Source organism: Pelodiscus sinensis, chromosome 15, assembly GCF_052426305.1.
Source record: "Pelodiscus sinensis isolate ZL-2025 chromosome 15, ASM5242630v1, whole genome shotgun sequence".
NCBI classification, from domain to species: Eukaryota; Metazoa; Chordata; order Testudines; family Trionychidae; genus Pelodiscus; species Pelodiscus sinensis.
The window spans coordinates 40726245-40753654 of NC_143066.1; the positions used below are offsets into that span (position 1 = coordinate 40726245).

The window sequence follows — 27410 nt, forward strand, 5'->3', positions numbered from 1 at the left end:
TTGTAAGCTGAAAAGTCCCAGTCTTTTTAATCTCTCTTCATATGGGGACCTGTTCCAAACTCCTCATCATTTTTGTTGCCCTTTTCTGAACCTTTTCCAGTGCCAAGAGATCTTTTTTGAGATGAGGTGACCACATCTCAAAAAAGTATTCAAGATGCGAGCATACCGTGGTTTTATACAGAGGCAGTAAGATATTCTCTGTCTCATTCTCTTTCCCTTTTTGAATGATTCCCAACATTCTATTTGCCTTTGTGACGGCTGCTGCACACAGAGTGGATGTTTTCAGACAACTATTCACAATGACTCCAAGCTCTCTCTCTCTCTCGAGTAGTTATAGCCAACAGATTCCCTTTAGAGTTATATTAAGATTCTCTTTAGAGAGCTCCTGTAACTGGTTCCCATTTATCCTGGGCTCAGGGGGTCTGTTTGTTAAGACGCAGCCCCAAGAGTCAGGATTTCTAGCTACAGTTCCAGCTCAGTCCCTGATTTGACAGCAGTAAGTACAAGCTAGCAGAGTCAGGCTCACAGCCCTTGACAGCAAATCCACTTTTATCCACAAAGAACAAACCGTCTGACATCAGCAAGTCCTGCTGTAAAAGCTGCTTGGGCTGAGGCTGTAAGTGATTTATTCAGATCCCTAATGTCATTTGGAGGGACAGCGGGGGGGGGGGAGAGTTACAGTGGGCCCCCAGGCGAGTGGATTAGCAGTAATCCCAGCCATTCTGCACACTTCCCCCCATGGCTCTTCCCAGGATAAGCCTTGCTGCAGCATTAAGGGATGTAGCTCATTTCTGTCTGTCTGGGTCCATAGTTCTTTCAGCGCATGTCCAGAGCTCCCAGACTCAGCCCTGACATCGTGTTTGGAAAATCCCAGGAGCTCACGCTAGTTCTGAAGGGGGTCACGGCTCGTTCACCTCCCCAGCCGCTCTCAGAGAGTGAATTGCACTGAGCCTCCTTCTGTTCTCAGCAAACGGCTCATTCCCTCTCCCGCTGATAAGGCACCACCAATATCCCTGTCCTGATCATAACAACACTCCTGCAGGGCCTCTTTCAGCCTTCTGCAATCCCTGTAGCTCTCCCCAGGAGAGCATCACACTGTTGCTGGTTCCATGCCTCCCCATCCACCGTCCTCTGCCAGGTCCTTCCTGATAGTTTGGACATGCAGTCCCAGCCCAGCTACCTCCCTTACGCAGCTGGCACCTGGGCCTGGACACAGTTCTGCCTGTGGCTCTTTCTCGCTCATCGGCTTCTCAGCACCGTGCGACTCACCATAGCCAGCTGTGTTCCTCTGATGTGCCAGCCTCATGTGCCTTTCACTTGCGGGATAAGGGGCTTTTGAAAATAGGAACACAAGTCCTCATGTGGACATGTCCCCAGTGGCAGGGACTGTCGCGTTACTGAGCTGTCAAAGGAGGATGCTGTCAGCATCTCCAGGTATAAGACATGTCTCTTGGGAGAATCCAGGAACCTGCTGTAGAAGACGATTTCCTGTGCCTGACATTAATACGTTGATTCCATAGCAACTGCACTAGCCAGAAGGAAGCCTCATTCCCTTCCAGACAGATGTTTGGCAGCTGTTAGGTTAGGAATATGGTCCTCAGCTGCCCTTCTTAAAAACCAAAGCAGGAGGAAAGCGTGCCCTGTTGGCTTAGTAATGTTTGGAGTGACTTAGTTCCAAACAGAGAGGAGACTGTTGGGGAAGAGCCTGTACCGAGCAGACTTCCAGCTGTCTGCTGCACAAACCACTTGTTTAAAAAGAGTTGGCGAGGTCAGCGTGACATGAATTGGTACTAGAAGCTGGTATCAGCCTGTGATGTGTGGCTACTAAGGTGTGGCCAAAGGGCCAGAGATGCAGACGAACACCCCAAACACAGCGGCTTTTTTAAATGTCACCCACGCTACCCACGCCTGCTGGATTTGCCGGGCGCTTGGTGAATTTCTGCCTGCTGAGCTGCAAGTCTTGAATTCCTCATCTAGACTTTAGTCAGGCCTTGCTCAGGTAAAGCCTCTATTGATTTCAGTGAGCCAAAGCCTAAAGCAATACTCTGCATTTACACTTCAAGCTCCGCTGATGGCAATGGGCACTTGGCCTGAATACTGAGTGAGGCCTCCCGGATTCCAGTCCCTGTAACTAAAGCCTTCGAATCAGGCCTTTAGGTTCAGCGGGGCTGTGCACAGCACAGGTCCCAAGCAGGGGAGCAAGGGGGGCATTGCGCATTGAGCTATAGGGGCCATGCAGCTGGCCCAGGATCTCTGCAATACAAGGTGTTCCAGTCATGTCCTCTTCTGTCCCAACACACAGCTGGACGCTGGCCTTACTCCATCTGGGTCTCCTTTATAGCCCAAGGGGCTGGGATGGGGATCTGGACCTCAGCTGTATTTGAACCCCCCTCCCCCCCCATTTCTAGCAGGAAGTAAGAAGCCCCCGGGACTCCTCTGACCGTGAGCAAGGAGGCTTTGGGATAGAAAAGACGGACAGTGTTTGATCTTGGTTAGAGTGTTTGGTTACACTGGTTTGCCCAGCTCTGAGTTACAGCCCATCTGTCCATTGTGGTTGATCTGGTTCTTTGGCTCGAGGTTAATGGTTTGATTGGCTGCCATGGCCCAGGGCGTCCACACAGCTGCCGGGCCCGTGGCTGGTGGGGAGAGGGCTGGCTCCTGGAAGGGGCAGAGCTTTGTGCAGAAAGGGTGGGGCTAGGGCAGCCAGACCTCAGTGCAGCCCAGCGTGTGCCAGGCTGTACCCCCCCAAGCAGCTCTCAGAGCCACCCAGAGAATGCCGAGCCTGGCTCCGGAGGCTATTTAAAGGGCCCAGGGCTCCGGCGGCTGCCACAGTAACAGCAGTGGCATCTTGAAGCCCTGGACCCTTTTGAATCGTGGAGCTCCAGGACAGCTGCCCCCTTGCTGCCCCTGTCGGCAGGCCTGCCATGGCCACTTCTCCGAAGAGCAGGCTCCCAGCTCCATTTAGAAAGGAGGGCGAGTGACTGTCAGGGAGGAAATGCTTTTTAATCCCTCTCTTGTTCCAAATGGTAAAGAGCAGATGGAGAGATTTGCATCCTTTCGGCCCAAATATTTTTATCTCAACAACTGGGGCCAAATTCAACCCTGGTGCAAGCAGGCACGTCTCCAGAGAAAGCCGTGGTGTGCCGTCCACTCACCCCAGGTCTAACTTTGGCCCATATGGTCTGACTGGACAAAGTCCAGCTATGAATGGCAACTGCAGAAAAAACACCCTGGCGCTGACACGTTGGCACAGAGGAGAATTGGTTCAGGAATATGCCTGTTAGCCTGTTGCAAGCGGAGCGGCTGTGCTGGGAAAGCTGTTCTAGCCGCTTACTCGCCCCTCGTAACCCTGTGAACTCCAGCCCTTACCTCGTCCCACCCTCACTGTTCATGCTCCTGCCTTTATTCTGGCAACGGCTCAGAACCTGTGGCCTGGGTTTTTTATGTGCAGATTGCAGATTCAGCAGTTATCCAGCACATGACCAGTAGGATCAAGTGTCTTAATGAAAAACTACCCCGGGATTGATTAAAAAAAGGAGAAAAAGCTTTGGTGTTGCAGTAACAAGATGCCTTGGTAGCACTGTGAGGGATACATCAGAATTACCTATTGACAAGTACGTCCCAGCATCGTGCTAGAAACGGTGCCACTGGAGCTGCACATGTGTGCAACGCCCGTAAAGTGCATTGTTGATTTTTCTGCAATAATGCGGAGCGCCTTTCGCGCCGTGCGACATTACAGGAAGCCTCATGCCTACCGCCAGCGAGGCAGGCACGTTAAGAAGAATACCTCATTTTATAAACAGAGATGCCGGCACAGCGAGGGGAGGTGTCTTGCCCCGACGCATGGGAGTAGCAGGTGAAATGCCGGGTTCCTTCCAGCCATAGCTGCCATCTGGTCACCAGATCCCTTCCCGCTGCTCGTGGCGCCTCTAGTGTCTCTCTGCTAAGTGTCATAATCCACATATTTTTGCACATTTGCCGGCACTACACACTACTGCCCCCTAGTGGCCAACCCCATTCTACAGTGTAGAAGCCTATGTAAACGAAGCTTTTAACAAATTACCCACAGTGCTTCAGGAAATAGGTCCTTTTCTTCGCCATTCATTCAGGGTTTGAGGCCAGTACAGGCCATAAAGTCTGAACTCTCCTTGTGCTGCACCCAACCATTCTGCTAAAGGGCAGGGGCCCTTAGTCTCTTATGAGTGGATGTTCCCTTTTCTCTGAGGCATGGGGGTGGGCAAGTTCAGCGGTGAAATCAAAGGATGCTGGTAGCAGGGACATCTCTGGCAATGCTTTCCTTTCCCCGCAGGTCCCAGTGACACTGGGGAGGTATCAGTTCGACTGACGCCAGGAGAGAGGCAAGCGGGGGACGGCACATCCCTTCCAGAGACACCCAACCCCAAAATGGTTTGAACCTCCTTGGCTATCTCCATGTGCAGCTGTTGGGGAGTTTTCTGCGAGGAAGCTGGTGGCTGGGAGAGAGGAGCATCTTGCTCGCTCAATATGTAACCGTTTGACTTCCCAGGGCAGCAGAACAGTGTGACTTGATCTCATGGTCACTCAGAAGGCAGATGCGCAAAGGAAAGGTGCTCAGGGTGCTGCATGCAAATGTATCATCTTGGCACCTGCTTCCCAGGTGGCTTCCAGACTGAATTCTTTCGGCAGCTCTTCAGAGCGGCTCTCTAAACAAATTACCAGACAGTCGGTCCCTAGCGGCACTGGCAGCTTTCAAAGCCTTGGTGCAGTTCATCGGGGAAAGAACCTTGTGAGACCCACAGGAGAGGGAAGCATCTTCCCTTAGTGTCCAAAGCTCCTTACAAACTGGCGAGTTCTTTAACGCCGTCGATACTAGAGAGCTGCTGGGGTCAGGGATGGGAGGCAGAGCCTTCCTCCTTCGCATCGCTGGCTCTCAGACACTGCCACAGGCCGCATTTATGGTGCTTTCTCCCCTTTTGCTGTCAGATGTCGGCCGTCTATGCAGAGCTAGAAAATCGCTTGATCAGCAGTTTCGCAGGGAAGATGGCTCATGCGGCCACACACAGAGAGTCGCCTCCTGTCCCAGACCAGGCAAATGCGGCAGGTGGGTTTGCTTTCTCCTGGCATTGGGACAGTGGCAGTTAATGTGCTCTGACGAGTAGGGGTGTGCTGTGCAGTCCCAGGATTAAGGTGCATTTCTCTTTGCCCCTGGGGTCAGAGGGCTCATGACAAATCCCTGTTGGGCTCTGGTAGGGTGAAATCAACACCAGTTTATTGCAGGCGGCCATCCCTTTTGGGTGAAGGGCCTGGTGGCTCCCCTGTTCATACTCTGACCCTAAGCAGGGTCTGGGCAAGGCAACAGTCTCCCAGGTCCAGCCCCCTGCCCTGTTTGGTCAGCTGTGGGAAGTGGAACCATCCCCACCAGGGACAGGGAGACTCTCCAGAGGGAGCTGATCCTGGCCTGGCCCCAGCCAAACCTTCTTTCAGGCAATGTCTAAATATCTCCTGGCCCCACCCACCCGGCCTTTCAGGGAGCTGGTGGAAGAGGGCCCCTCTGTGCTGGTCAGCCGCTGCTGAGCTGGGCTCCCTCTGTTAATTCCCCGCCCAGGCTTGACAGCGCTCGCAAGGGGATTGCAGCACCCATAGGTCTAATTAACCCTTTCTTGGTCAGCGCGGGGTCTGTGCACCTCCCCAAGCCACTTGTTATACTAAGGAAGGCAAAGGTGCAGCCTGAGTCTAACGGGGCCCACAGAGTTCTGATGTGTGACCCCCAGAGACCTTCATCTTCCGTGGGGAGGAGCGGGGCGGGGCCATGCTCTGGTTGGATCCAAGAAACTTCTGCTCAGGTCAGGCATGTGGGACTGTCATTTCTCTGGGCTGCACGAGCTCTGGAGCTGCAAAGAATTTGCTTGGGTGACCCATGGCTGGGTGAAGTCGAGGCATCCGCGTTAGAGCCCAGGAAATGTTCATAGCCCTGCTCCTCAGGGAGATGGGGGCTTGGAGGAGTCTGTTCTGTGTTTCCTGCAGGCGTTCGCAAGTCGGGGATGACAATTTCCTGGCAGAGTGATCCGTTGCCCTCTCAGCAGTACTATTACCACCCGCACAGCAGCATCCCCTCCCCCAGCAGCACAGAGTCCAACCCCTACGTCAGCCTAGACAGCAGCCCTGCCCCCTCCCCTAAGCACGTGGACTACACGCTCAGCCCCCTGTCTCGACGGAAGAAGCTCTTCACCTTCTCCAGGCCCCCGCGCAGCCGGGACACAGATCGCTTCCTGGACGCCTTGAGTGAGCAGCTGGGACACAGGGTCACCATCGTGGATGACTTCCTCACACCCGAGAATGACTACGAGGAGGTGAGCAAGGGGCCTGGACAAGGCAGCACGCAGGGTGCTCCTGGGCTCGCTCGGATTGGGTGCCCTGTTGGGACCGTTGGTGAGGAACAATCGCACCAGAATCAGAGAGCAGGAGGGAGCGGCTTGGTGGGGGGAGGCTCCTGCAGAAGGAGCTGGCTGGGGACAACGAAGGGGAATTCTGGGCTGTCCAGCAAAGCCCTGCCGTCCTGTGGCAGGGAGCTCTCCCTGGGCCTGGCTGCACGGTGACGTTAACCCAAGTTACCTACAGGCGCGTTACCCCTCTCCAGTCAGCCTCGCTTGTGCGAGAGTGGCTGCCGACCGCAGACAGGTGCTGCGCTCCTCACCTCAGAACGGCCACACCGGGTCAGACCAAAGGGCCATCCCGCCCAGTGTCCTGTCTGCCGACACTGGCCAATGCCTGGTGCCCCAGAGGGAGGGAACAGAACAGGGAATCCTCACGTGATCCCTCCCCTGTCACCCATTCCCAGTCTCTGACAAACAGAGGCCAGGGACACCCTCCCTACCATCCTGGCTAATAAGTATTGATGGACCTAATCTCCATGAATTATCAGGGTTCAAAAAAGAACTAGGTAAAGTCCTGGCCTTCACAACATCCTCTGGCAAGGAGTTCCACAGGTTGACTGTGCGCTGCATGAAGACATACTTCCTTTTGTTTGTTTTAAACTTACTGCCTATTAAATTTGGTGACCCCTAGTTCTTCTGTTATGGGAACAAGTAAATAACTTTTTCTTATTTATTTCTGTGCACCAGTCATGATTTTCTAGACCTCTGTCATATCCTCCCTTTATCATATCCCCTCTTATCCCTTACATGGGGCACTAAGGGTACATTCTCTTTTTCCCAAACCAGATGAGTTTCCACGATGACCAGGGCAGCTATGTCACCAATGACCTGAGCAGCGCTAGCGAGTACATCAGCAGCAGCGATGAAGGGAGCTCTCTGACCTACTCCACCCTATCCGATCACATTCCCCCTCCCCCGCTCAGTCCACCCCCACCTCCGCCGCAGTTCCATGACCCCAGACCAGTCACTTTGAGCTCTGAGGCCACAAGAAATATCTCCTCCCCCCTCTCCAAAACCCTAGGGAGTCACTCACACCCAGTTCCTCCCCCTCCCCCTCCTCCCCCTCCCCCACCAGTGCCATGCGCACCCCCCTTGCTGCAACGGAGCCTGGTACATCGCAGGAGTGAGTCCAGCCACATGAGTGTCAAAAGGCTGCGGTGGGAGCAGGTGGAGAATTCAGAAGGCACCATCTGGGGGCAGGTACTGTATGGAACCCAGCCTCTGGAACGGCAGCACTCAGTCTGTCGGGGCAGGATGGCATTGGGTCACACTGATGTCTACATCAACAAAATTAACAATCCAAGTCATCCAATCTCAGGCTCCCGGGCATAACCAGCAGGGTCAGGAAGGAAAGTTTCCCCATGTGCAGCCGCATTTTCCAGTTGGCCAGGTGCATTCCATAGGGTGTTCTTCTTTTCCTCTGGAATATCAAGGATTGGCAACTCCATAGGCAAGAACCCAAAATAGGTGGACTCACCTATCTTAACGTTGCCGTTCTTATGCTGCTGCGTTAGGTGGTGCCTTTCGTTTGATTTAATCCTTTCTTTGGATCAGAACCCAAAGGCCCACGGAAGGGTCAGGTGCGATTATTACTGGGAAACATGTCAGATAAGATCTGCCCCAGCGGCACACTGTGGGATATTCCCTCTGGCAGGGCCAGTGTGGGCAGCAGCTGTCCTCAACCACTAGCCATGGGAAAGTCCAGTTTTCTCAACAGGGATGAGCTAAACATTGTGCGGAAGAATGATGAGACGACTGGCACCCGGGTATCACGGGTGGGTGCATGGAGAGACGGAGGAGAGACCGGAACCAAAAGTGGTGTTTATCTGACGGTATTATCGACCTGTGCCAGGCAGGCTGTGATTCACCCCGGTGGCGGCACATAGCGCTCCGTGAGAGGTGGGGAAGTGTGGGTGCTGTGGATTGATTTGGAAAAAGCAGAGCCCGGTGAGATTTAAATTTCAACCTCTGGAAGGATTTGTTCAGAAATGCCACTTACCTTCTTCCCTAAATAGCACTGAAAACCAGGCATGAGCAGCTGGGCTGCAGCGCCATCACTCGATATTTTTGCACCCGGGGAAAAATATTAATTGATGTGCCCTTCCCCCCACCTTAGGCTAGCACATGTCGCGCTCTTTACTTTTGCAGCTTATTATTTTTACTTATTGTGTCACTGCACCCCTGATTACGATGCACCGGGGTGAGCACCCCGCTTGCCCTGCCCTTGTTATGGCCCTGCCGGGCCGTCTCTCTCCTTCAGATCCCTAACTCTGAATTGGCTTGGAGCACTCTGTGCATTTGTTTCTAGCTGCCCCCCCCCCTTTTTTTGGAGGGGATGCTAGGGATGAAGTATTTTCTGCGCAATAATTGTTTTGGATATAAAAAGCCCTTGAGATTTCTGAAATTCCCATTGTGTGCTGTAGTGAAATAGTATCTGCTCAAGAAACATGCTGGAGAGGTGGGGTTTTAATTTGAAGGTCGTACAACCTGCTAAGATAACTCTAGTGGAAATGCTGGAGGGTTGAATCACCAGGTTCCTTCCTTCATTCTGCACAGAGCATGGTCCCATGGGATGTAGTCAGACTCTGATATAAAAAAACCACCTCAGCTCTAAGACATTGTAAGGGAGAAATTCATGACCGCATAGACTCCAGGGTCTGCAGTGGCTTTGTAATGGGCAAACCACAATTATCAGAGTAATGCACCTGCCTCTAGGTATTCTGGGGCTGCATAATATAAGGGGTTTTGGCAGGGATGTAAGCGACTAAGCTTGTTGGATAGTCGGCTAGTGATGCGACTAATCGCTTCCCCCACTTTGCTGCCTCTATCAGAGAGAGGCGGCAAGGAGGGGGGAGCAGGAGCTGGTGCTTAAAAGCCAGTTCCCCCAAGAACTGCCAGCATGAGGGGTAGGGGAGGTAGAGGCGCCAGGAGAAACGATGTGAGCAGGGACTGAAGCAGTCTCTGCTCTTGCTGCTTCTGCTGCAATTCTGCTTTTGAAATGTAGGAAGAGCCCAGCAGGGTTCAAAGGCCCTTATAGACTAATCGATGGAAATCCTGTAGACTATTCAATTAGTTAATTAATCTCAACATAACATCCCTAGGTTTTGGGGTGGGAATGCAGCACAGAATGGGGATGTGCAGCAAGGAGATCTCCAGAGACAGGGTCTTACTGACTATATTCTTCCTGCAGCTTGGAGAAGACTCCGATTATGACAAACTGAGCGATATGGTCAAATACCTCGACCTGGAGCTTCATTTTGGAACTCAAAAGCCTGCAAGTAAGAAAACCAATTCTTGTGAACAGCCAGGCCTGCTACTAGCACCAGTGCTGCCCCAGAACAGACCTAGGGAAGAAAGAGCTAAGGGATCAGTGAGATAGGGGCTATTTCCAGGGATGCTTTCGCTACAGATGTCATGTACAGTGATTTACCAATAATTCTTCCACACAATGCTAAATAATATCTCAGATTAGTATTTAAAATCTCCCTTAATTTTCTTCTGTGATGCTGTTTGTTTATTTTCTGCATTTCACTCATGTGAGCCTGTGAAACTCAGATGGACAGTTTCACGTTCTGTGTTCAGTTTCACTTACTGGTTCTCATGCAGCTGTATCTCAGCTCCCTGCACTATATGGGAGAGCTGATATGCAAAAACCTCTTTTCCTTAACCTTTTCAAATGCCAGCAGCTTGAACCTGCCCCAAAATACATGCATGATTTTGTATCTAAATATTGCACACAGTTACTACAGACCCATGCATATTAGGATATTGGCACATGCAAATGGCCAATTGGGCATCTATTTGGCGAACTGCATGCATAAATATCTGATTTGTGCTCACAATAGTGGTAACTGAGGGTACGTCTACACTGCCACCCTAGTTCGAACTAGGGTGGCTAATGTAGGCATTTGAACTTGCAAACGAAGCCTGGGATTTAAATATCCCGGGCTTCATTTGCATGTTCCCAGGCGTCACCATTTTTAAATGCCCGTAGTTCGAACTACCTGCCTGCGGCTACACTAGGTAGTTCGAATTAAAGCTCCTAATTCAAACTACCATTAAACCTCCTTGCAGGAGGAATAACAGGTTGTTCGATTTAGGGCTTTAATGCGAAATACCGGGTCCCTTCTGCGTGTAAACGCAGGCAGTTAGTCCAGATTTGTAAATTTCAAAAAATGGCGACTGGCTGGGAAAATGCAAATCAAGCGCGGGATATTTAAATCCCGGGCTTAATTTGAAACTTCAAATGCCTACATTAGCCTCCCTAGTTCAAACTAGGGGGCTAGTGTAGACATACCCTGAGACTGCGTCTAGACTGGTAAGTTTTTCCACAAAAGCAACTGCTTTTGTGGGAAAACTTGCCAGCTGTCTACACTGGCCACTTGAATTTCTGCAAGAACACTGCTGATCTCATGTAAGATTGTCAGTGTTCTTGCGGAAATGCTGTGCTGCTCCTGTTCGGGCAAAAGCCCTCTTGCGCAAATGCTTTTGCGCAAGAGGGCCAGTGTAGACAACATGGTATTGTTTTGCGCAAAAAAGCCCCGATCGCGAAAATGGCAATCGGGGCTTTCTTGCGCAAAACCGTGTCTAGATTGGCACGGACGCTTTTCCGCAAAAAGTGCTTTTGTGGAAAAGCGTCCGTGCCAATCTAGATGCTCTTTTCCGCAAATGCTTTTAACGGAAAAACTTTTCCGTTAAAAGCATTTGCGGAAAATCATGCCAGTCTAGACGTAGCCTGAGAGTACAAATTAGGCACTGAACTGCAGCTTTGGGCTTCTGCCTTGCTGAGAACCAGGCCCTGAAAAAGTCATGGAAGCATATTGGGAACCAACCCCTTCTCCTTTTGTGTGTTTCAAATGTACATTTTTACAAAATTTAAACGTAGTGGCTTTTCGGTAGACACAGCGTATACGGTGCACCGAGGTTACCCGGCATCACAATTATGTGACATGCAGGTCACATCTATGGGTGCAGACAGAGGGTCAGAGGCTAACAGCACAGGCTAGAAAGAACTCCAGGTGAAACTCATGAGCCCTGATCTGCCTTCTTAGCAGGGCAACCTTCAGCAAAGGTAGACCAGTTCCACAGCTCAAAAAGCACGTGTGTGTATGCAGTCAGGCCATGGGGGTGTGATAAGCAATTTGTCTCCGAGGGAGGGTAGATGGGTAACTTCTGACTGCTCTCCTGAGTGTGGGGGGAAGTGGCGACCAACCATGAGAAAGGCAGAGTCTGTGATTCATTTGAATTGAGAATAAAACCTGAGTGGGATTTCTGTGCTCACTTGGAATGAATCCAACAAGGGAACATACGGCTTTTGGAGGGTCATTCGGGGGTGCCAGTCTGGGAGGCTTTTGGCAGGGTGCGGTGAGGTGGTACTAACTCACCCAGATGGGTTAGGATTTTTCTGTGTTTCTCACCTCTTGTTTTACCTTTTTCAGCTCAGCGTGAGTCTTCCATTCAGGAGATCTTTGAATTACAGAATTCAAGGATTCCCGGAGCCATTCCTGTGCCCAAAACATCATGTCTCTCTAGTCTCATTCATTATCTCACTGTTTTCAGCCCAGTTTTCTCTATGCTGGAGTCAGCTGAGCCTGTCCTTACGTTTGATTAAATCTTTCAGTTTCTCTTCCAGAGCCAACTCTGTTGCCTGACTCCTTTAAAAAGAAAGACGTGGTTGAAATTTTGTCTCACAAAAAGGCCTACAACACATGTAAGTAAATGTCAGAGTGGAAGCAAAACCCTAAAAAAGTCCTGAGGTGGAACAGCAGCCCCTGGCAGTCTAGAGAAATGGAAAGGTAAAAAAAGAGAACAAAGAGAAGTAGGTACATCCCAGCTTGCTTGGCTGCATTGGTCAATACAGGACAATAGAGACCACCAGTGTACCCTGTAAGGTGAGCACTTGGGTGGCCGCCCAGGAGAGACTCACTTGTCACCCAGCTGATTGGCAGAGTGCCCACAGCTGACCACAGCCAGCAGCATGTATTACTGTTGGTGGTGCACATCTGCAAATGCTTTGGAGCACATGACAAAATGTGTTCCGCACATGGATGGAAAATCTGAGAGGGAACATTGGAGACCCCTACAATGTGCTGTTTTTGTGGGCTAGCAGCCCCACACTAACAAGAGGAAGGCTTGAAGGAGAACTGTAGAGATAGGGTGTGATTCACTGGCTTGGACGGGGTGGATACAGCCCAAATAATGGGGCAGCCCCAGGAAAGAGTCTTTTCTCCCCACATTGTGGAGAATGGCAGGGTCCCTGATGACTTTATCATGCACCTGAACCCCAGTAACTCTAAGGGAGCCCAATGGGGAGCCTAGCCCGTGATGTGCATGGTTTTGATCTGTGTCACTCATGCTAGTACGCTGCGTTGCTTGCACTCGGAGCTGTGTCAATGAGCCACATTCCAAACACACGTTGGATAAAGGGGGCTGGGCAGGGGAATGGAGTCTCCTCTCTGGATCGCACCTTCCTGTCCAGCTCAGCTGGGTAGCGACTGCAAGTTCTTAGCATTGGGTTGCGGTTTGGTGGCTCGGGTGAGAAGCTGCAGCTGTCCCAGCCCAGTGCTTGTTAGGGAGGTGCCCAGGCACAGAACAGCCCTGCAGGTGGCCGTCTCTCCGCAGAGAGTTGCCCTCTCGCCTGGGAGGTGCTAACCTTGGGGTGTTGACCCGGCAGCTTTTCCCTGTCACCAAAATCCACGTAGCATGTAACCAGCCTTTGGAGTCTGCTTCCTTCCTGTGCCCCAGCTGATGCCCTTGCTCCTCCTCCTGCTCCCTAGCCATCCTGATAGCCCACCTCAAGCTCTCCCACATCGAGCTGCGCCAGATCCTCATGACGATGGAGAGCGACCGCCTGGAGTCCTCTCACATCAAGCAGCTCCTGCTGTACGCGCCTGACGCCGAGGAGGTCCAGCAGTACCAGAACTACCAAGACAATCCCAGCAAGCTGAGTGAGCCAGACCAGTTTGTCCTGCAGGTAGGTGGCATGTGCTCGGGCATGGTCAGAGTGAAACTCCAGCCAGTGTGGACGGAAGCAGCTATAGGAGAATACATGCTCGTTGTGGCATAGACGAACCTGCATCAAATCAAGCAGCTACAGGTGTTGTTATTAGGTAAAAAATATCAGGTAGCCCCAGAATGTGCTGGGCCTTTTACACTCACTGGCAGAGACAAGGCCTCTGCCCCAAGGAGTCTACAGTCTAACCCCACTTGGTGCAGACCCTGTGACGGAGGTGCCGCACCTGGAAATCCACACAGGGGAGCAGGGAGGCTTAGCTCACATCGTGGCACCTCCACGATTATTAGCAAGACTTGGTTTTAATCATCTTTGGTCCAGCTTGCCAGTGGTTTCTGAGCCAAGCTCTGGGCTCATAGGCTTTTTGGCAGGAGGGTGTTAGAAGAAAGGGGTTCAAGAGGCGAGGGCAGAGGTGAGTCAAGGAGGAAATTCCAGAATCAACAGCTGCATTTCTTTTCAGGCCATAGTTAGTAGCTGTCGTGCTGCCAGCTCCTTTTATTGGAAATAATGCCGTGCTCCGGCCAGTTTCCACCTGACAGCAGGAACGCGATGCCAAGGGGGGTGAGGGTCAGGATTCGGTGTCCTGCTTGTTAGTGTGGGATGGCAGGTCAGCGGACTAGTCAGATCTGCCCTGGAGTTCTGGTTGAGCTGATGACATAGACGTACGTGGCCTGGCATTGTGAGCTGCCCTGAGCTGTGTGGCTGCCGCGCTATGAATGGATGGCAAACGTGACACATCGGAGCTACCAAGTAGCGGCAGGCTCGGGCTTTGACCCTGTGGTTTTGCCCAGCTGTGAGTTTCTGCCTAGTGACAGACTCTGGCATTGAGCCCAGTCCGTGGCCGTGAGCGGGAAGGGATTGCTGATGAAACATCAGCAGCGCCACAGCTGCCTGTCGGTGGTACCTGAGCAAGGGCAGGCGAGTGCTGCTTCACAGCAGAGGGAGTTCTGCAATACGACGGGGAACACTGCATGGCAAGGGGGAGGCCGGAGGGGGAATGAGCAGTGACTCCAGTTATTTTTGCTCCATTTTTCCTCAGATGTTATCAGTACCAGAATATAAAACCCGGCTCCGCAGCCTGTACTGTAAGACCACGCTGCAGGAGAAGGCCGAGGAGATCAAAGCCAGCTATGAGTGCATCTGCAAGGCCTCCTTGGAGCTGAAAAGCAGCAAGAAGCTGGCTAAGATCTTAGAGGTCAGGAATCAATCCTTATTGCCAGTCATAGCCACTGGGGGGCATCCAGCTTCCACCACCCAGCAAAGCGCGCACAGTCTGCCAGCGTGCTGGGGCACCCTCCAGCCATCAGCACCCTGGGGCCCAGGCTGGTGTTGCATTAGCCTGGGGGGGCATCACAGTTGCCATGGGATGGGAAGACAGCTGGAAACAGTACATTCGCTCAGGCCTTCCCTTGGCCAGAGCACGGAAGGCAGTGGGGGAGCTGGCCAGGAGCTCACTGAAGAGACTTCCACCCTCGCGTCTGCCAGAAGGGGCACCTCCTATTCTGCTCTGACTCCCAGAGACGGGAACTGCCAGGGGGTTGTTCCTGTCCCCGCTGGTCTCACTGCTCAGAGGCTGGGGGTTGCGGAGTTTCCCCGGGCTCGGGGTCCCTGACAGAGCAAAGTGCCAAGCAGCGGCAGGCTTGGTTCTGGTAGACCGTAATGCTGGCCCTGCTACCGGGAGAATTGCAGAGGGGTGACGGGTAGCAGGTCAGTTTCTTTAAGAGCAATTAGGCTTGTGCAGTGGTTTCTTTGCCTTCTTTTTCTCCATTCTGCGCCCTGGAGATGAAAGGCCACACGTGGCATCCCTGTGAATGTGGCCTAGTGGTTCTACAACAGCATTTTGAGCCCCGGAGGCGCCAGTTGTTGCTCTCTGCTGGTTTATTCCATCACAGACCAGCCCTGGGATCAAGGGAGAATTGGCAGCTGAGGATGTCATGCTGTAGGACGGGGTGGGGAACCTAAGGCCTGGGGGCCAGTTGTGATCCCCAGCTTGCCTGGATCCAGCCCCCAAGGCTCAGAGATCCCCCCAGCACTGTGGAGCCCACACTAGTGCTCCAGCCCGCCACCGCTCCACCACCCCACCACAGGTCTGAGCACACAAAATCTACTAGGCTGGCCCCCCCATGGCTCTGGGGAGGGTCTTTCTCCTCAGTCAGGGGCCACGTAAGTGAGAGTTTGGATTTTGGGCGTTTTTGCCTTTCATTTGTGTGAGGCCTCTGACCCAAAAAAGGTTTCCCACCCCCGCTGCAGAAGAAACTTGTGAAACAAACAGAAAAGAATGTGACAAAGGACATTTCCAAAGGAATGTTTAGTCCTCTTAATGACCCTTCTGCAGCAACCCAGCTCACACCTCGTTAGCGCAGAGCCAGGAGCTGGCTACTGATTAATTTAGATACGAGAAATTCACATAGGCCCCATGGCGTCTCCAGCTCCCGGGCGGGACAAGGGGGCCCCCACTTCCATCGAGCTCCTCTGACTTCTTGTCATGACCGGTCTTGGGGCCTCCCCTGGAATCCTCTTCCAGTGACTGTGACCAGGGTTTCTCATGAGAGCACCACATTGGAAGCTCCGTTCTGGGGGTCCTGGCGTATTCCCAGACCTGCACTGCCTGACTGTGAAGGGTCAGAGGGACTGGAAGGGGGGAAGAATGGCTCTGGAGAAAGCATCACCTAAAAGAATTCACTCCATACAGGTCTCGGGGTGTAACTTGAATTAGCTGTTATTCCCCCTGGAATTAAGGGCTTTACTTCCAACTCCTGTTTCACTGCCGCGTGTAGACACAGGCAGTTATTCCGGGCTAGTCAATTTCCAAAATGGCGCCTGTCCGGGAACATGCTAATGAAGCGCAGGATATTTAAATCTCGCGCTTCATTTGCAATTTCGGTCGCCCTCATTAGCCTCCCTAGTTTGAACTAAGGGGCTAGTGTAGATGTACCTCCAGAGCTTTTTCTCTCTGTTGCTTGTTAGGCAGGTTCCATGCTTTGTCTCTGCCCACAGGCGACATGGCCTCAGAAATAATTCAGCTGAGTTATGCACAAGGGGGAAAATGGCTGTTTTGACATAAGTCCTGATTTATTGAATCAGAGGAATATTGGGCTGGAAGAGACCTTGCGAGGTTATCTAGTCCATCCCCCCTGCACTGAGGCAGGGTTACACCATCCCTGAGAGGTACCTGGCCTTTTTTTAAAAACCTCCAATGACACAGAGTCTGTGAGCTCGCCTAGTTCCCCTGTTCAGTGCTTAATTATCCCTAGAGTTAGACAGTGTTTGCTCATCTCTAGCCTAACATGGTCAACAGCTGATCGTCACACTCTGCGTACTGGGGTTATACATACCCAAAGGCAGCATGATTGCAATTTCCCCGCAGAGGTAGCAGAGGCTGGAGATGGCCCACGTGGTATAATTCATATCCCCCGTTAGGGAAGGGGAAGAGTTTCCAGAACTGGTTGAAAGTTTTGATGGTCCTGAGCCCGCTGGGCAGGGCATCTTATTAGCTGTCATTGAAAGGGGCAGTGCATATCCCCCCAGCACCTGCTGCCAGCCAGAGCCAAGAGAATAGGGTGCTGTGGCCACACCCCAATTTACCGGCCACGTTCCCCTGGGGCTGGGATGCCCTGCTTGGCGTCTGGTCGGACGAGGCAGGGCACAGACGAGACTGACAGGGCCTTGCCAACGAGCAGGCAGAATGTCGCCCTTCCCATTTACTCATCTGCCTAACGCATGCGACGAATCGCTTGGCCGGGAGAGCGCTCAGCGTGTGTGCGTGCCAGACCCTTTTCTCAGCTTACCCCACAGGGCGCTCTGTCGGTGCTCCAGGCGCTGCACCAGAACTAGCTGACTGCTGGTGGGTCTGCTCCAGCCCCGAACCAGGCGCCAGGGAGGGAGGGGTCAGTGACTGGCCATTGACGGGAGGTTCTCTTTGCAGTTTGTGCTGGCCATGGGGAACTACTTGAACAACGGGCAGCCCAAGACCAACAAAACAACAGGCTTTAAAATCAACTTCCTCACCGAGGTAAGGCGGGTAGGAGCGATCCTCACCGTGCACGCTGTCCTCTGCTGCCCATGCATCCGGGATCTCCGGTAGGGACCGGGGGCCAGGTGCGTTTCCAAAGACAGGCTGGAGGGCCCCTGGAAGGGAGCATGCCAAGACAGGGTTATAAAGCAGGGCTGGACCAGCGGTGACACTGTGCAGCCATGGGGGGGGTCTCAGACTCACACTCAGCTCCAGGTTGGCAGGGGCTAATAACAGTGCTGGGGTGGCACCTGCTACCGCTACCATCCTGTAGTACTGGGGTGGGCAAAAGGGCCTCCGTGGGCTGCATCCAGCCCGCCTAACGGGTTGATCCAGCCCACAAAGGCCCTGCTGCTCCCCTGCCCCCAGGCTAATTAGAGTCCGGGGGCGGGGATACGCGCAAAGCTTCCTCCTGCCCTGTCAGGAGCACACGGCACTTTGAAGCACCATGTGCTGCTCGTGGGGCGGGAGGAGACGTCATTGACCTGGGGCTTTGCACACGCTCCCGCCCCCAAGCTGTGATTGGCCTGGGGATAGGAAGCGTGCGAAGCCTCTTCTCACCCTTCCAGGGGCCTGGGTGCCTAGTGAGAAGGGGGGGCAAAGGGGCACCTCCATCCCCAGACCAATCATGGTCTGGGGATGGGGAAGCCCAGAAGCATCCTGGCCCCACCCCTTCCAGGTTAGGCCCTGCCCCTTCTGGGGTGGCCCCAGCCAAAAATTATTGCCCACCCCTGCTGTAGTACCTCAGTGCCTGTCCGTGCTCTCATGCAGCTCAGGGGTGTCGGAGGGGTCAGAGGCCTTAGAGGTGGAAGGAGACTCATGTGGCCCCCAACATGGGGAAATGCCATCTACTGTCTCCGTGTGACTGAGCTGGATTTAACATAGTGTAAACATTAAACGCCACATTTAAACATTAACCCATAATGGGTCGGCGCTGCTGGGGGGAGTCCCTGGGAACGTGAGAACAGAGTGACCCCAGCAGAGGCACCTGTGGGCTGAACGGGCAGCAAGAGCTAGGAACCTCCTTTCCTGTTTTGCTTTGTTCTAGCTGAACACAACCAAGACTGTGGATGGGAAATCCACTTTCCTGCACATTCTTGCCAAATCGCTTAGCCAACATTTCCCAGAGCTTCTGGGTTTTGCCAAGGACCTTCCTACAGTGCCGCTTGCTGCCAAAGGTAAATAAACAAGGAGCAGCCACAGAGAAAGGACTCTCCTGCCCCCTCCCCGTGGTTCTGTGCCACCATTAGGCGTAGCCTATGAACTGCAGTAGTCTGACCCAAATCGAGACAGGGAACGTAGCTTGGATAGACTGCAGTGCGCTTGAGCCAGAAAGCCTGGAGGTGTCTGGATCTGGGGTCTAGTTCGGACCCATCTCTCAAGGGAACCTTCCTTGTGGCTTGAAAATGCTTGGTTCACATTTTAATGCTAGTTATTCCTTACGCTGCGCCTTGGCCCTTCCAGGTCCTGGTGAGCAGTGGAGGAGAACCGTATCACCATAAGGAAGGTTCCCGGTGGTTTCTGGCCCCATGGGAAGCAGGAAGAATTGGAGATCTCAGAAGGGAGCTGCTCTTGTGATATTTTCAGCCCAGCTTAGCAGCCTCCGGTGGCTGAGTGCGCAGATGTCCTGGGGGAAGTGATCCAACTCTAGAGTGTGTATTTTAACCCAGCCCAGACTCTGCCCATTGGGCTGTGCACACCCCAAGGAGACATTACACACAGTGGTAGTTGTGTGACCTTGCATCATCTTTGGTTGTGCTGGCTTTAAGCCACACCCTTTAGTGCTGGCCTGGGCTAATGTACCTCCCAATAAAACCAAATCCTCGGGGGGGGGGGGGGGGCGTGTGAGTCTGTATCTGCAAAGACAACGAGGAGTCCTGTGGCACCTTAAAGACTAGCAGCTTTGTTTGTGCATACGCTTTTGTGGGTCAAAATGACAAAGAGGGTTTTATCCAGGAAAGCTTAGGCCCAAATCATTGTTAGTCTTCAAGGTGCCACAGGAGTCCTCGTTGAATAAAACCAATGTGCCTGGAACGGTTTTTTACCTCAGGGTTGCTCCTGCGCCAATTAACTCTGTGGTGAAGAACGTGCCTTTTTGTCAGTGAAGATGAGTTATTTTTAGTGATTGTTCACAAACATTAGCCGGGTCGGTTCATTCTTGTGGCTCATTGGTGTCACGCTCTCAGGACAGGACATCTGAACGACTCCAGCATTACTGAGCTCCCAGGCATCTCAGACGCAGGCCTGTTTGGGCCATAGCGCAGCCACGCTGGGGGCCCGACAGCGCACCTGATCTGTAGCCCCCACGCGCCTGTGTATTCAGGTGTGCCAAAGGTGGCTGTAATGGTCACAGATCCGGGCATTTAGAATAACGTTTCTATGCTGGGTGCCTTAGCAAGACACAATCCCCACACCACGCGCTGCTCCGGGGAGTGTGCATCTAACTGCAGGCAGGACACAAGTGAGTGTTAGTCCTGAAAGATCCCATGGCCCTTTGGCTTGTCGTGCACATGTGTCAGTGATGCTCCAACATACAGTCCACACATGCTGAATCCAGAACATGGGGCTAAGTCTCTGCTTGCTCCCTGACATTTGGCAGTAACTCAGTCGAAGTCAGTGGAGCTGCACCAGCATAAAACTGGTCTGATGAAAGAGACAGGAGATGCAGGCCCCTGGATTTTAATTTTTCTCCTAGCCTGGTAGCACCCGTAATATACCTGGCCAGAGCTCTCACTGGGCCCAGCTTTTCTTAAAACGATTCTTTTCCTTTGTAACTAATTCTTTCTCCTCAGTGCCTGCTCCACCACTACCTCTTAACAGCCAACGTCCTCCCTTCCACCCATTCCGTTTGTGGTTGAACTCCCCTCCCATATAAAATACCCATGGATCCATAACTGCCCTTCCTCCTCTGCCACTGAGCCCTTTATGCCTCCTGCGCTGGCCAGACCCAGTTTGTCTCCAGTGTTCTCTGCATGTCTCCTCCTAACAGTCACCCCTTCGCTCTGGGCTAATGGGCAGAGGTCAGTAGGGATGGATCTGTCCCTTCCTGGAGGCCTGGCAGCACCCAGAATGCAGTGCAGCATGGCCACTCCGCTCAAGGCGGCGCAGCACATGCTGGGATGTTTACCTCCCAAAGAACCTCTGCCTTGCAGACAAGGGCAGCTGTAAAGCCCCTGGGTGTGCGTTTGACCTCTGGCTCTCACTTCCACTGCTCCTGGCCTATCAGAGCGCTCTCCCCGGCCCGGTTTTCAACTCTCCTCCTTCCTCAGTGAATCAGAGAACATTAACAGCTGATCTCCACGACCTGCGCACCACCCTCAGTGAAATAGAGACTGCCTGCCGCCACATGCCAGCCGCTGAGGAGGACAGATTTGCTGTTGTGATGAATGTATCCTTTCATGAACGGGTGGATCACAAGCATGGCCATGTGCCTTCTGAGCCCTGGGCCAGCTAGCAAGTGGCCACCATTGGCAAAGAACATGGCTGGGACTCTGCCCCAATGACTAGGAATGAAAATTCCCGGGCTGGGCGCTGCTCCAGTCCAGCCAGGCCCGCTATGTCGTTCTGTGGGCGGGGAATTGCTCCAGCCTGGCCAAACCCACCATCCACAGGTGGGGCTGCTCTGTCTGGGTTGGGTCATCAGTTAACGATCTATCCCAGTAAGGATGCCGGTAAGGCTGATGCTTACTGGTTAACTGGTTAACTCTTTACATCCCTACTTAGGACCTGGAGGTCGGAGGGTGTTCAGTGGCGCTGTGCTGAGACTGCCAGCGCTCATGCCTTTGTAGAGTTCTGGGGGAAGCCACTGGCCAGTGGGCAGACGGCTCTCAGTGGTGTCTCTCCCTGTGCTGACCATGATAGACGCAGAGCTATCGCCCCTTGGGGGGAGGGTTTCTTTTTGACGAGTTTATCAGCCAGCACTTGCTGTGCCTCAGTTGCAGGAGATGCTTTGCTGGGATGTAGGTGAAGACTCTCCCCTTAATAAGCAGCATCAGGCTCTTGCCCCCCATGGTGTCATTTTCCCTTAAACCCCCGCTCAGTCTTTCCTGGAGAGCGCCCACCCTACCGTCCAGTCTCTGGATGACCTGCAGCATAAGGCCATGGAGGAATTTGGCAAAGTGCTGAGCTTTTTCGGGGAGGACTCCAAAGTGACCACGTCTGAATCTTTTTTTGGCATTTTTGCTGAGTTCATGAGCAAGTTTGAGGTGAGCTGCATGGCTGTCGAGCCCTCTGGCATGGGGGGGACCTCGCCGGAACGGCCCGGGTCGGGTTAGCTGAGCTTTCACACAGAGTTTGGCTCCGGATGTGAGTAGAATCCAAGTCGTTAAAGATGAGCACGTCAGGTTCTGGCTGGCTCAGAGCCTTTCACTCAGGGTCACCCCGCCAAAGGCTGACCAGGTGGAAGGTGGAACAACCGCTGTTCCCATCTGGTGGCTGTTGCAGGAGACTGTGAAGGGCGCTGGCCCCGGGCTTGAGTCTAAGCACAGGGGCACCGAGGTCCACAACAGACTTGGCATTAATGGTGCCCTTGCCAGTGGGCCCAGCAGAAGGCCAAGGCTGAGGAGGAGGCAGACTCCTGAGCACTCCCGCAGGGCACCGTGGGGCAAGCTGGCCTTTGCACAGCGCGAGCTGTGCTAGTTATGGGGAGGAAGCGAGGACGTCCCTCTTGGAGGGTTGGCGCAGTCTCCTGCACCCGCACAGAAAGCTGGGCACAGTAGGTCTGACCCTCTCTCCATTGCCACCGTCCCTGCAACCAGACTTACTGCCCTCACCACCCATGGACTCCGGTAAAATGTGCATGTGGCCGCATGCTCCTGTGAGCCTGACGCGTTCTCCTTGTCCGGGGAGAGCAGCGTTGCCCAATGGTGCTTTGTTTTGTTCCCTTCTCTCCCTGCAGCGGGCGCTCGGTGACGTGCAGGCCTGCGAAAGCCAGCGCAGTCCCCGGATGACCTCCCCCCTCGCCTGGTGACGGGCTTGTGGTAACCGTCGGAGCAACGCTCTATTGCCAACAAAGTGCACTTGGTCCCTGCTGAGTTTGGTTGTAAATACGCTGGTGTCGTGTTAGCACCGATCAGAACCATGGACTCGGGCATCTGGACACTACAGGAATAACTTCTGCAGACAGGCACCATGGGTGGGACCCTGGGATGGACGGAGGGGTGGGGGAGGTTCACAGGGGTTCGTATTTATTGTGCCCTAGAATTCCAGTGCATTGTGGAATCAGGTTTGCAGACACGCTGGGATGTAGAAACCCCTGATCCATTCCGAAGCCGTTCAAGTTGGCAATAGCAGACCCTGGGATCCCTAGCCGAGGCTCCATTGAGGGCACACAGAGTTTTCTTCTCCCCACATAATGAGGCTTAGGAGGAGAGCAGGGCCAGGCACAGAGGGGAGCGCAGGCCTTACCCCTGGAATGGGTGATGGAGCTGCCACTGGAGCAGGCTCTCCAGGGAGCCTTGGGAGGAAACACCGAGCAGCCAGTCTGAATTCCTCCTCGGAGTCCCTGCCACGCTGCAGCCCCTGCAGCATCGTCACCCCTACAGGCCAGCCCAGACTTTTCCCACAGCCCCTCCCCAGTCGAGCTCCCTGGTTGAGTCTGGGCGTGTCAGGGTTTGGCTCAGAGTCTTTAGTCCTGGACTCCAGAAGGGAAAGGGCAGTGAGGATGGCAGGAAATTGCCTCCCAGAACTGTGCCTGGTGTATTCGCTTTGCCCCAGACGTGGATCTAGTCTTGCTTTATACAGAGGGACAACCCTGACGTTTCTTTCTGGCTGTCAGTTTGCTGAGGTGTCTGGCAGTGGGTGATGGGCCTGGAGAGTTTGCTAGAACATTAATATCTTCCTCATCAGTTCCACGTGGACTTGCCCGGAGACAGTTTACTGAGTGTCTTGATGCCTCCATGGGAAGTGTAAAACCCTGGGCAGTCTGGAAGTCTAGCACTCTGTGGCGTTCCTTCGAGCAGCTACAGGCCTTCCGTGTAGCTTCTGAGGCTAGCCAGGGAGCCCTGCAGGAAACCAAGTATGTGCTGCACCATTCAATCATTGACTGAGGGCCTGTAGCTATGTGAGAACATCCGACATAGTGTAGGACTCAAGCGATCCTTCGTGCCCAGTGCGTTCTGTGAACTGCAGAACTGTACGCACCATGCTTCGTTGTTCCGCCAGCCTCTGATCATTCTCTAGGTAAATTCAATTCTGAGTTGTCCTTCAGGGACTAACGCTCTGCTAGACTCCTGTGATGTGCGCATGTGCCTCCAGGTGACATAGCTTGCTAAGATCTGTACAGCAAGACGCATCAGTTCACTCACATTGCGGGGCATTACTTTGTGCAAAAAGCAACCATTGCCTTTCGGCTCTGATGTACCCGAACAGGCTGCTCCTTGAAACGCTCCAGCAGTATCTGGAGTTTAGATAACATTTCTCATCCAAACGCTTGTCCTCCCTTGGTGACAGAGCAAGGGGGTTTATCACAGCCTGTGTTGAGAGCAGAGAATCACCAATAATCCAATAATCACTGGTGCATTATTTACAGGAGACCTTATGTGCATCAAATCCTTTGTTTTCAATACGTTTTAAAACTCCCTGCTGTAGAAAGTGATGTGTGTGCCCACAGCTTCAAGTGCCAGGTAGCTTCTAGCATTGCATTATCTGATCTGTGTTTTTTTTTTTTTCGTTCTGATTTATGACAGGACAATGCCTGTTTGTCTCCATTCTGTGTTTCCAATGCTGCACACCGTGTATAGCTGATCTTTTTTTAAAGCACATATTTCATACTGAAACCGTTTGAGGTTATTTTGAAACTGTCATTAATGAAAATGCTGTACATAGACTTTGCTACCTGTTGTAACTTGAAAAAAATAGCTAAACCTCCACTCGCTTTGTTTCCAGATGGTATTTTTATGTGAAAATTTTCAGAAAACTAGAACTTCTGAGATATGGTTCTATTATTTGATAACAGGACTGTGTGTATAGTCGCAATTCAGTCTCTACCCAAAACCTACGTGCTGTCCTCCAAAATAAAGCTACTGCCTTTTGTCTCCCAACTGCATTCGAGTCCATTGTAGGTAAAAATGTTTGTATAACATACCCTGGTTTTCTCCAATAGCCTTAAAATGAGGGTAAAAACAAAACAAAAAAGTAGTCCTGTAGCACCTTAGAGACTAACAAAAATATATAGAATCAAGAACTGTTGTGAGCAAAACCCACTTCCTCAGATGGAGTGGAAATAAGAGAAACCAAGAGTTAGATATAACAACAGAAGTACCTGTCAATTGTAGGACCCGTGCTAATGAGGCTAATTAAGTGGGCTAGATGTGTCCCATACATAGCTTTTCATGTGGAAATGCAGATGTTAAAGGCAAGATAAATTTCTTTTGCTGTTAAATATATCTCTTGGTTTCTGTTATTTCCAGTCCAATTCATCCGGGGAAGTGGGTTTTATCCATGAAAGCTCGTGACCCTATATCTTCTGGTTGGTTTCTAAGGTGCCACAGGACCACTCGTTTTTAAAGTTGCAGTCTACCATGGCTCCCTTTCTGAATTTTTTTAAAATAAGGATGTATCTCTGTGCCTGGCAGCTTTGATACCTGCATCTCTGAAGACTGAATGTTTTGTATGGCCCTTCTTAGTCCCTTGAGAGCAGTGCCCCAGTTAAGGAGAGGTTTCACTTCTTTCCCCATCTCCATGGCAGCAGCAGAACAGAAAGGGTCATTGTGTCTGCAGCCCTGCGAGAAGGGTGGGGAGTGAGGCTGGAGGGTGTTGGGTTAGAGTCGTGCTGCCATTTTGCATTGCTTGGCAGTGAATATGTAGTGTGAGCTCGAGCCTGTAAACTGCAACCAGCTAAAAGGCAATTGGAGCAGGTGGAGCTCGTGTTCCCTGGGGGTTTCTCTCTGGCGCACTAGCAGGAAATAAATCGAGTGACTGATTTCCCATCCGGTCGGCTGGTCGGCTCTGTGGCGTTTTGCTGTCTGCCATGGGTCATTCTGACAACGAGGCCTGAGGTGAAGGCTCAGCTTGAAAGAGTTTTACAAAACACCACAGGTGCAATCCATGAGCTGGGCCAGCCCGCAGGGCCCTGTGCATGTGGAAGAAACGTACCTCCTTCCTCACTGCGAGCCCCTCACAGCTGCTCACTGAACAGCCTGCCTCCTCCAGCCCCTGAGCCGGCCTGCGGAGCAGGTCTCGTGGCTGGCCTCACGCACACCTCAGGTGCTCCAGCAGGTCATGCCGAGGCAGCAGCACTTCCTAGGAGAGCCCCCCCCCCCCCTGCCCCAGGCAGACGCCGTGGCGCAGGAGCACTTTCCAAAGAGAACGCCTGCAGCTGAGGTGAGCTACCAAGTGCTGCAGACTAGGCTGACCCAAAGCCCCCACGGCAGCTGCTATCTTACGCAGCCTGGCACTGGCTGTTACACCTTAGCATGGCTTCAGCCACGTGCTCTTGAAATCGGTTGATTCTTTGGTGATAGCTGCAAACCCTCTAGGAAAAAACCTTCTCTTCAGAGAGCAGGCCCTGCCAGGTCGGCACTGTGCCTGGACCGCGTTGTGGGGAGGAAATGAATCCTGGAATCCCATCGAGTCCAGCCTCCTGCCCAAAGTGCTAAGTCGGTGAGGCACAAAGCAGTCTGCTGCTCAGACGCCTTGTCGCGGGCCTGGCTGCTCCCCTGCCTGGCTCAGCTCATGGATGTCGTCTCCCTCGTGCACCGTGAACAGAATCACCCCACCCGAGCTGAGGTTCAGTGTCTTGTTTCCTGCAGCCAAAGAGGAAAGGCTAGAAAAAGCTGTTGTCTCTGTGGAGTCACAGCAGAGACGCTCTGATGCAGACGAGACCCGGTGGGCAGAGTAGCTGGGATAAAACGACGACTCCTCCGCATCTGGGCCCTTTGCTCTAAGGGACCCGGAGTCCCTGCTCTGCACTTCTCAGGGTCCCATGCTTGCGAGCAGGAGTGGCCCGTGACTATAGGCCGACTTGGCAGTCGCCTAGGACGCCGCCTTCAACGGGGAGCCCGATGATGACGTTACTCCATTGACAGCCGTGCAGGCGGGGGCGCCGATTGCACATTCCACCTGGGGTGCCAGCTGCCGCAGCCCGCCTCGGACCACTCCTGCTTGCGAGAGAGGCTCCATACCAGGGTGGTGGCTGCTGTGAAGGAAAGTGAAGAGAAAGCTCAGGAAAAGTGACTGTTCTCAAGGCATTCTCTGGCCTCGCTCCAACCTGGAAGGGCCAGAAGTCAGACGCGGCTGTGTAGGTGCAAGAGTCAGCAAGCTGGCAGAAGGACCTGGGTGCTGAAGTCTGAAATTTTTACAGCTCTGCCTGTCACTGTTCACAAATCACAGATGCTGAATCCCAGGAGAGCCAATTACAATATTGCTAATGAAGAGTCAAGCCCTTCAGGACCATGTGACTGGGGACAAAACAAGCTTACATGAAAACACAAGTGGGCTTCTTTTTTGGTCGCCTGGTTTCTGAGCCTTTAGGATTCGCCCAAGGCACATTTCCTAGCCTTTCTTCACAGCCAGGAAGTTGAGGACTTGCCTTCTAATAAAAATGAAAGCTGAGCTCCTCCTGCAGGCTTTTGCATCCTTTAAGAGAAGGACCCAACACTGCAAGACTCTCAGTAACGCCGACAGAGCCGGTAGCACTGGATTTTAGCCAGTCAACAAACAAGGGACACACACGGCAGAGATGGGCGCCATAGGGTCCCAGGCCACTTCGTCGGATTGATCCCGGGGGGATATGCTGTCCCACTCCGCAAGGCCCTGCTGTGTGCCGCTGGGATCCCAGCAGCTCTCATCCTCTCCGCCGAGGACGGTCAGCCCAGCATCAAATGGAACAAGAGACTGTGCAGCTCAAAAGCCTGTAAAACATAATCCAAGAGAATGAAACGCTTTCAGATCCTGTCTGCGACTAGGGATGTCAACGATTGACCGGTTTACCGGGGGGGGGGGGGCGGCACTCCACTCCAAAATTTCGGCAAGT

At 52.8% G+C, this 27410-nt stretch overlaps 1 protein-coding gene across 4 annotated transcripts in view; it reads left to right on the forward strand.

The window, feature by feature from the left end:
- Window positions 1-24477, forward strand: part of GRID2IP (Grid2 interacting protein) — a 103490-nt gene extending 79013 nt beyond the window's left edge. For 3 of the 4 annotated variants that reach the window (XM_075899867.2, XM_075899871.2, XM_075899870.2), the window contains 13 exons: window positions 4310-4407; window positions 4963-5080; window positions 6004-6329; window positions 7200-7613; window positions 9604-9691; window positions 12034-12123; window positions 13190-13386; window positions 14465-14620; window positions 17351-17437; window positions 18486-18615; window positions 20707-20825; window positions 21478-21642; window positions 22335-24477. In XM_075899867.2, the coding sequence (XP_075755982.2) occupies window positions 4310-4407; window positions 4963-5080; window positions 6004-6329; window positions 7200-7613; window positions 9604-9691; window positions 12034-12123; window positions 13190-13386; window positions 14465-14620; window positions 17351-17437; window positions 18486-18615; window positions 20707-20825; window positions 21478-21642; window positions 22335-22406 (2060 nt within the window). In that variant the 3' untranslated portion in view covers window positions 22407-24477. The remainder of the gene's footprint in view (window positions 1-4309; window positions 4408-4962; window positions 5081-6003; window positions 6330-7199; window positions 7614-9603; window positions 9692-12033; window positions 12124-13189; window positions 13387-14464; window positions 14621-17350; window positions 17438-18485; window positions 18616-20706; window positions 20826-21477; window positions 21643-22334) is intronic. The other variant, XM_075899868.2, reaches the window with a different exon arrangement.
- Window positions 24478-27410: the final 2933 nt, after the last annotated feature.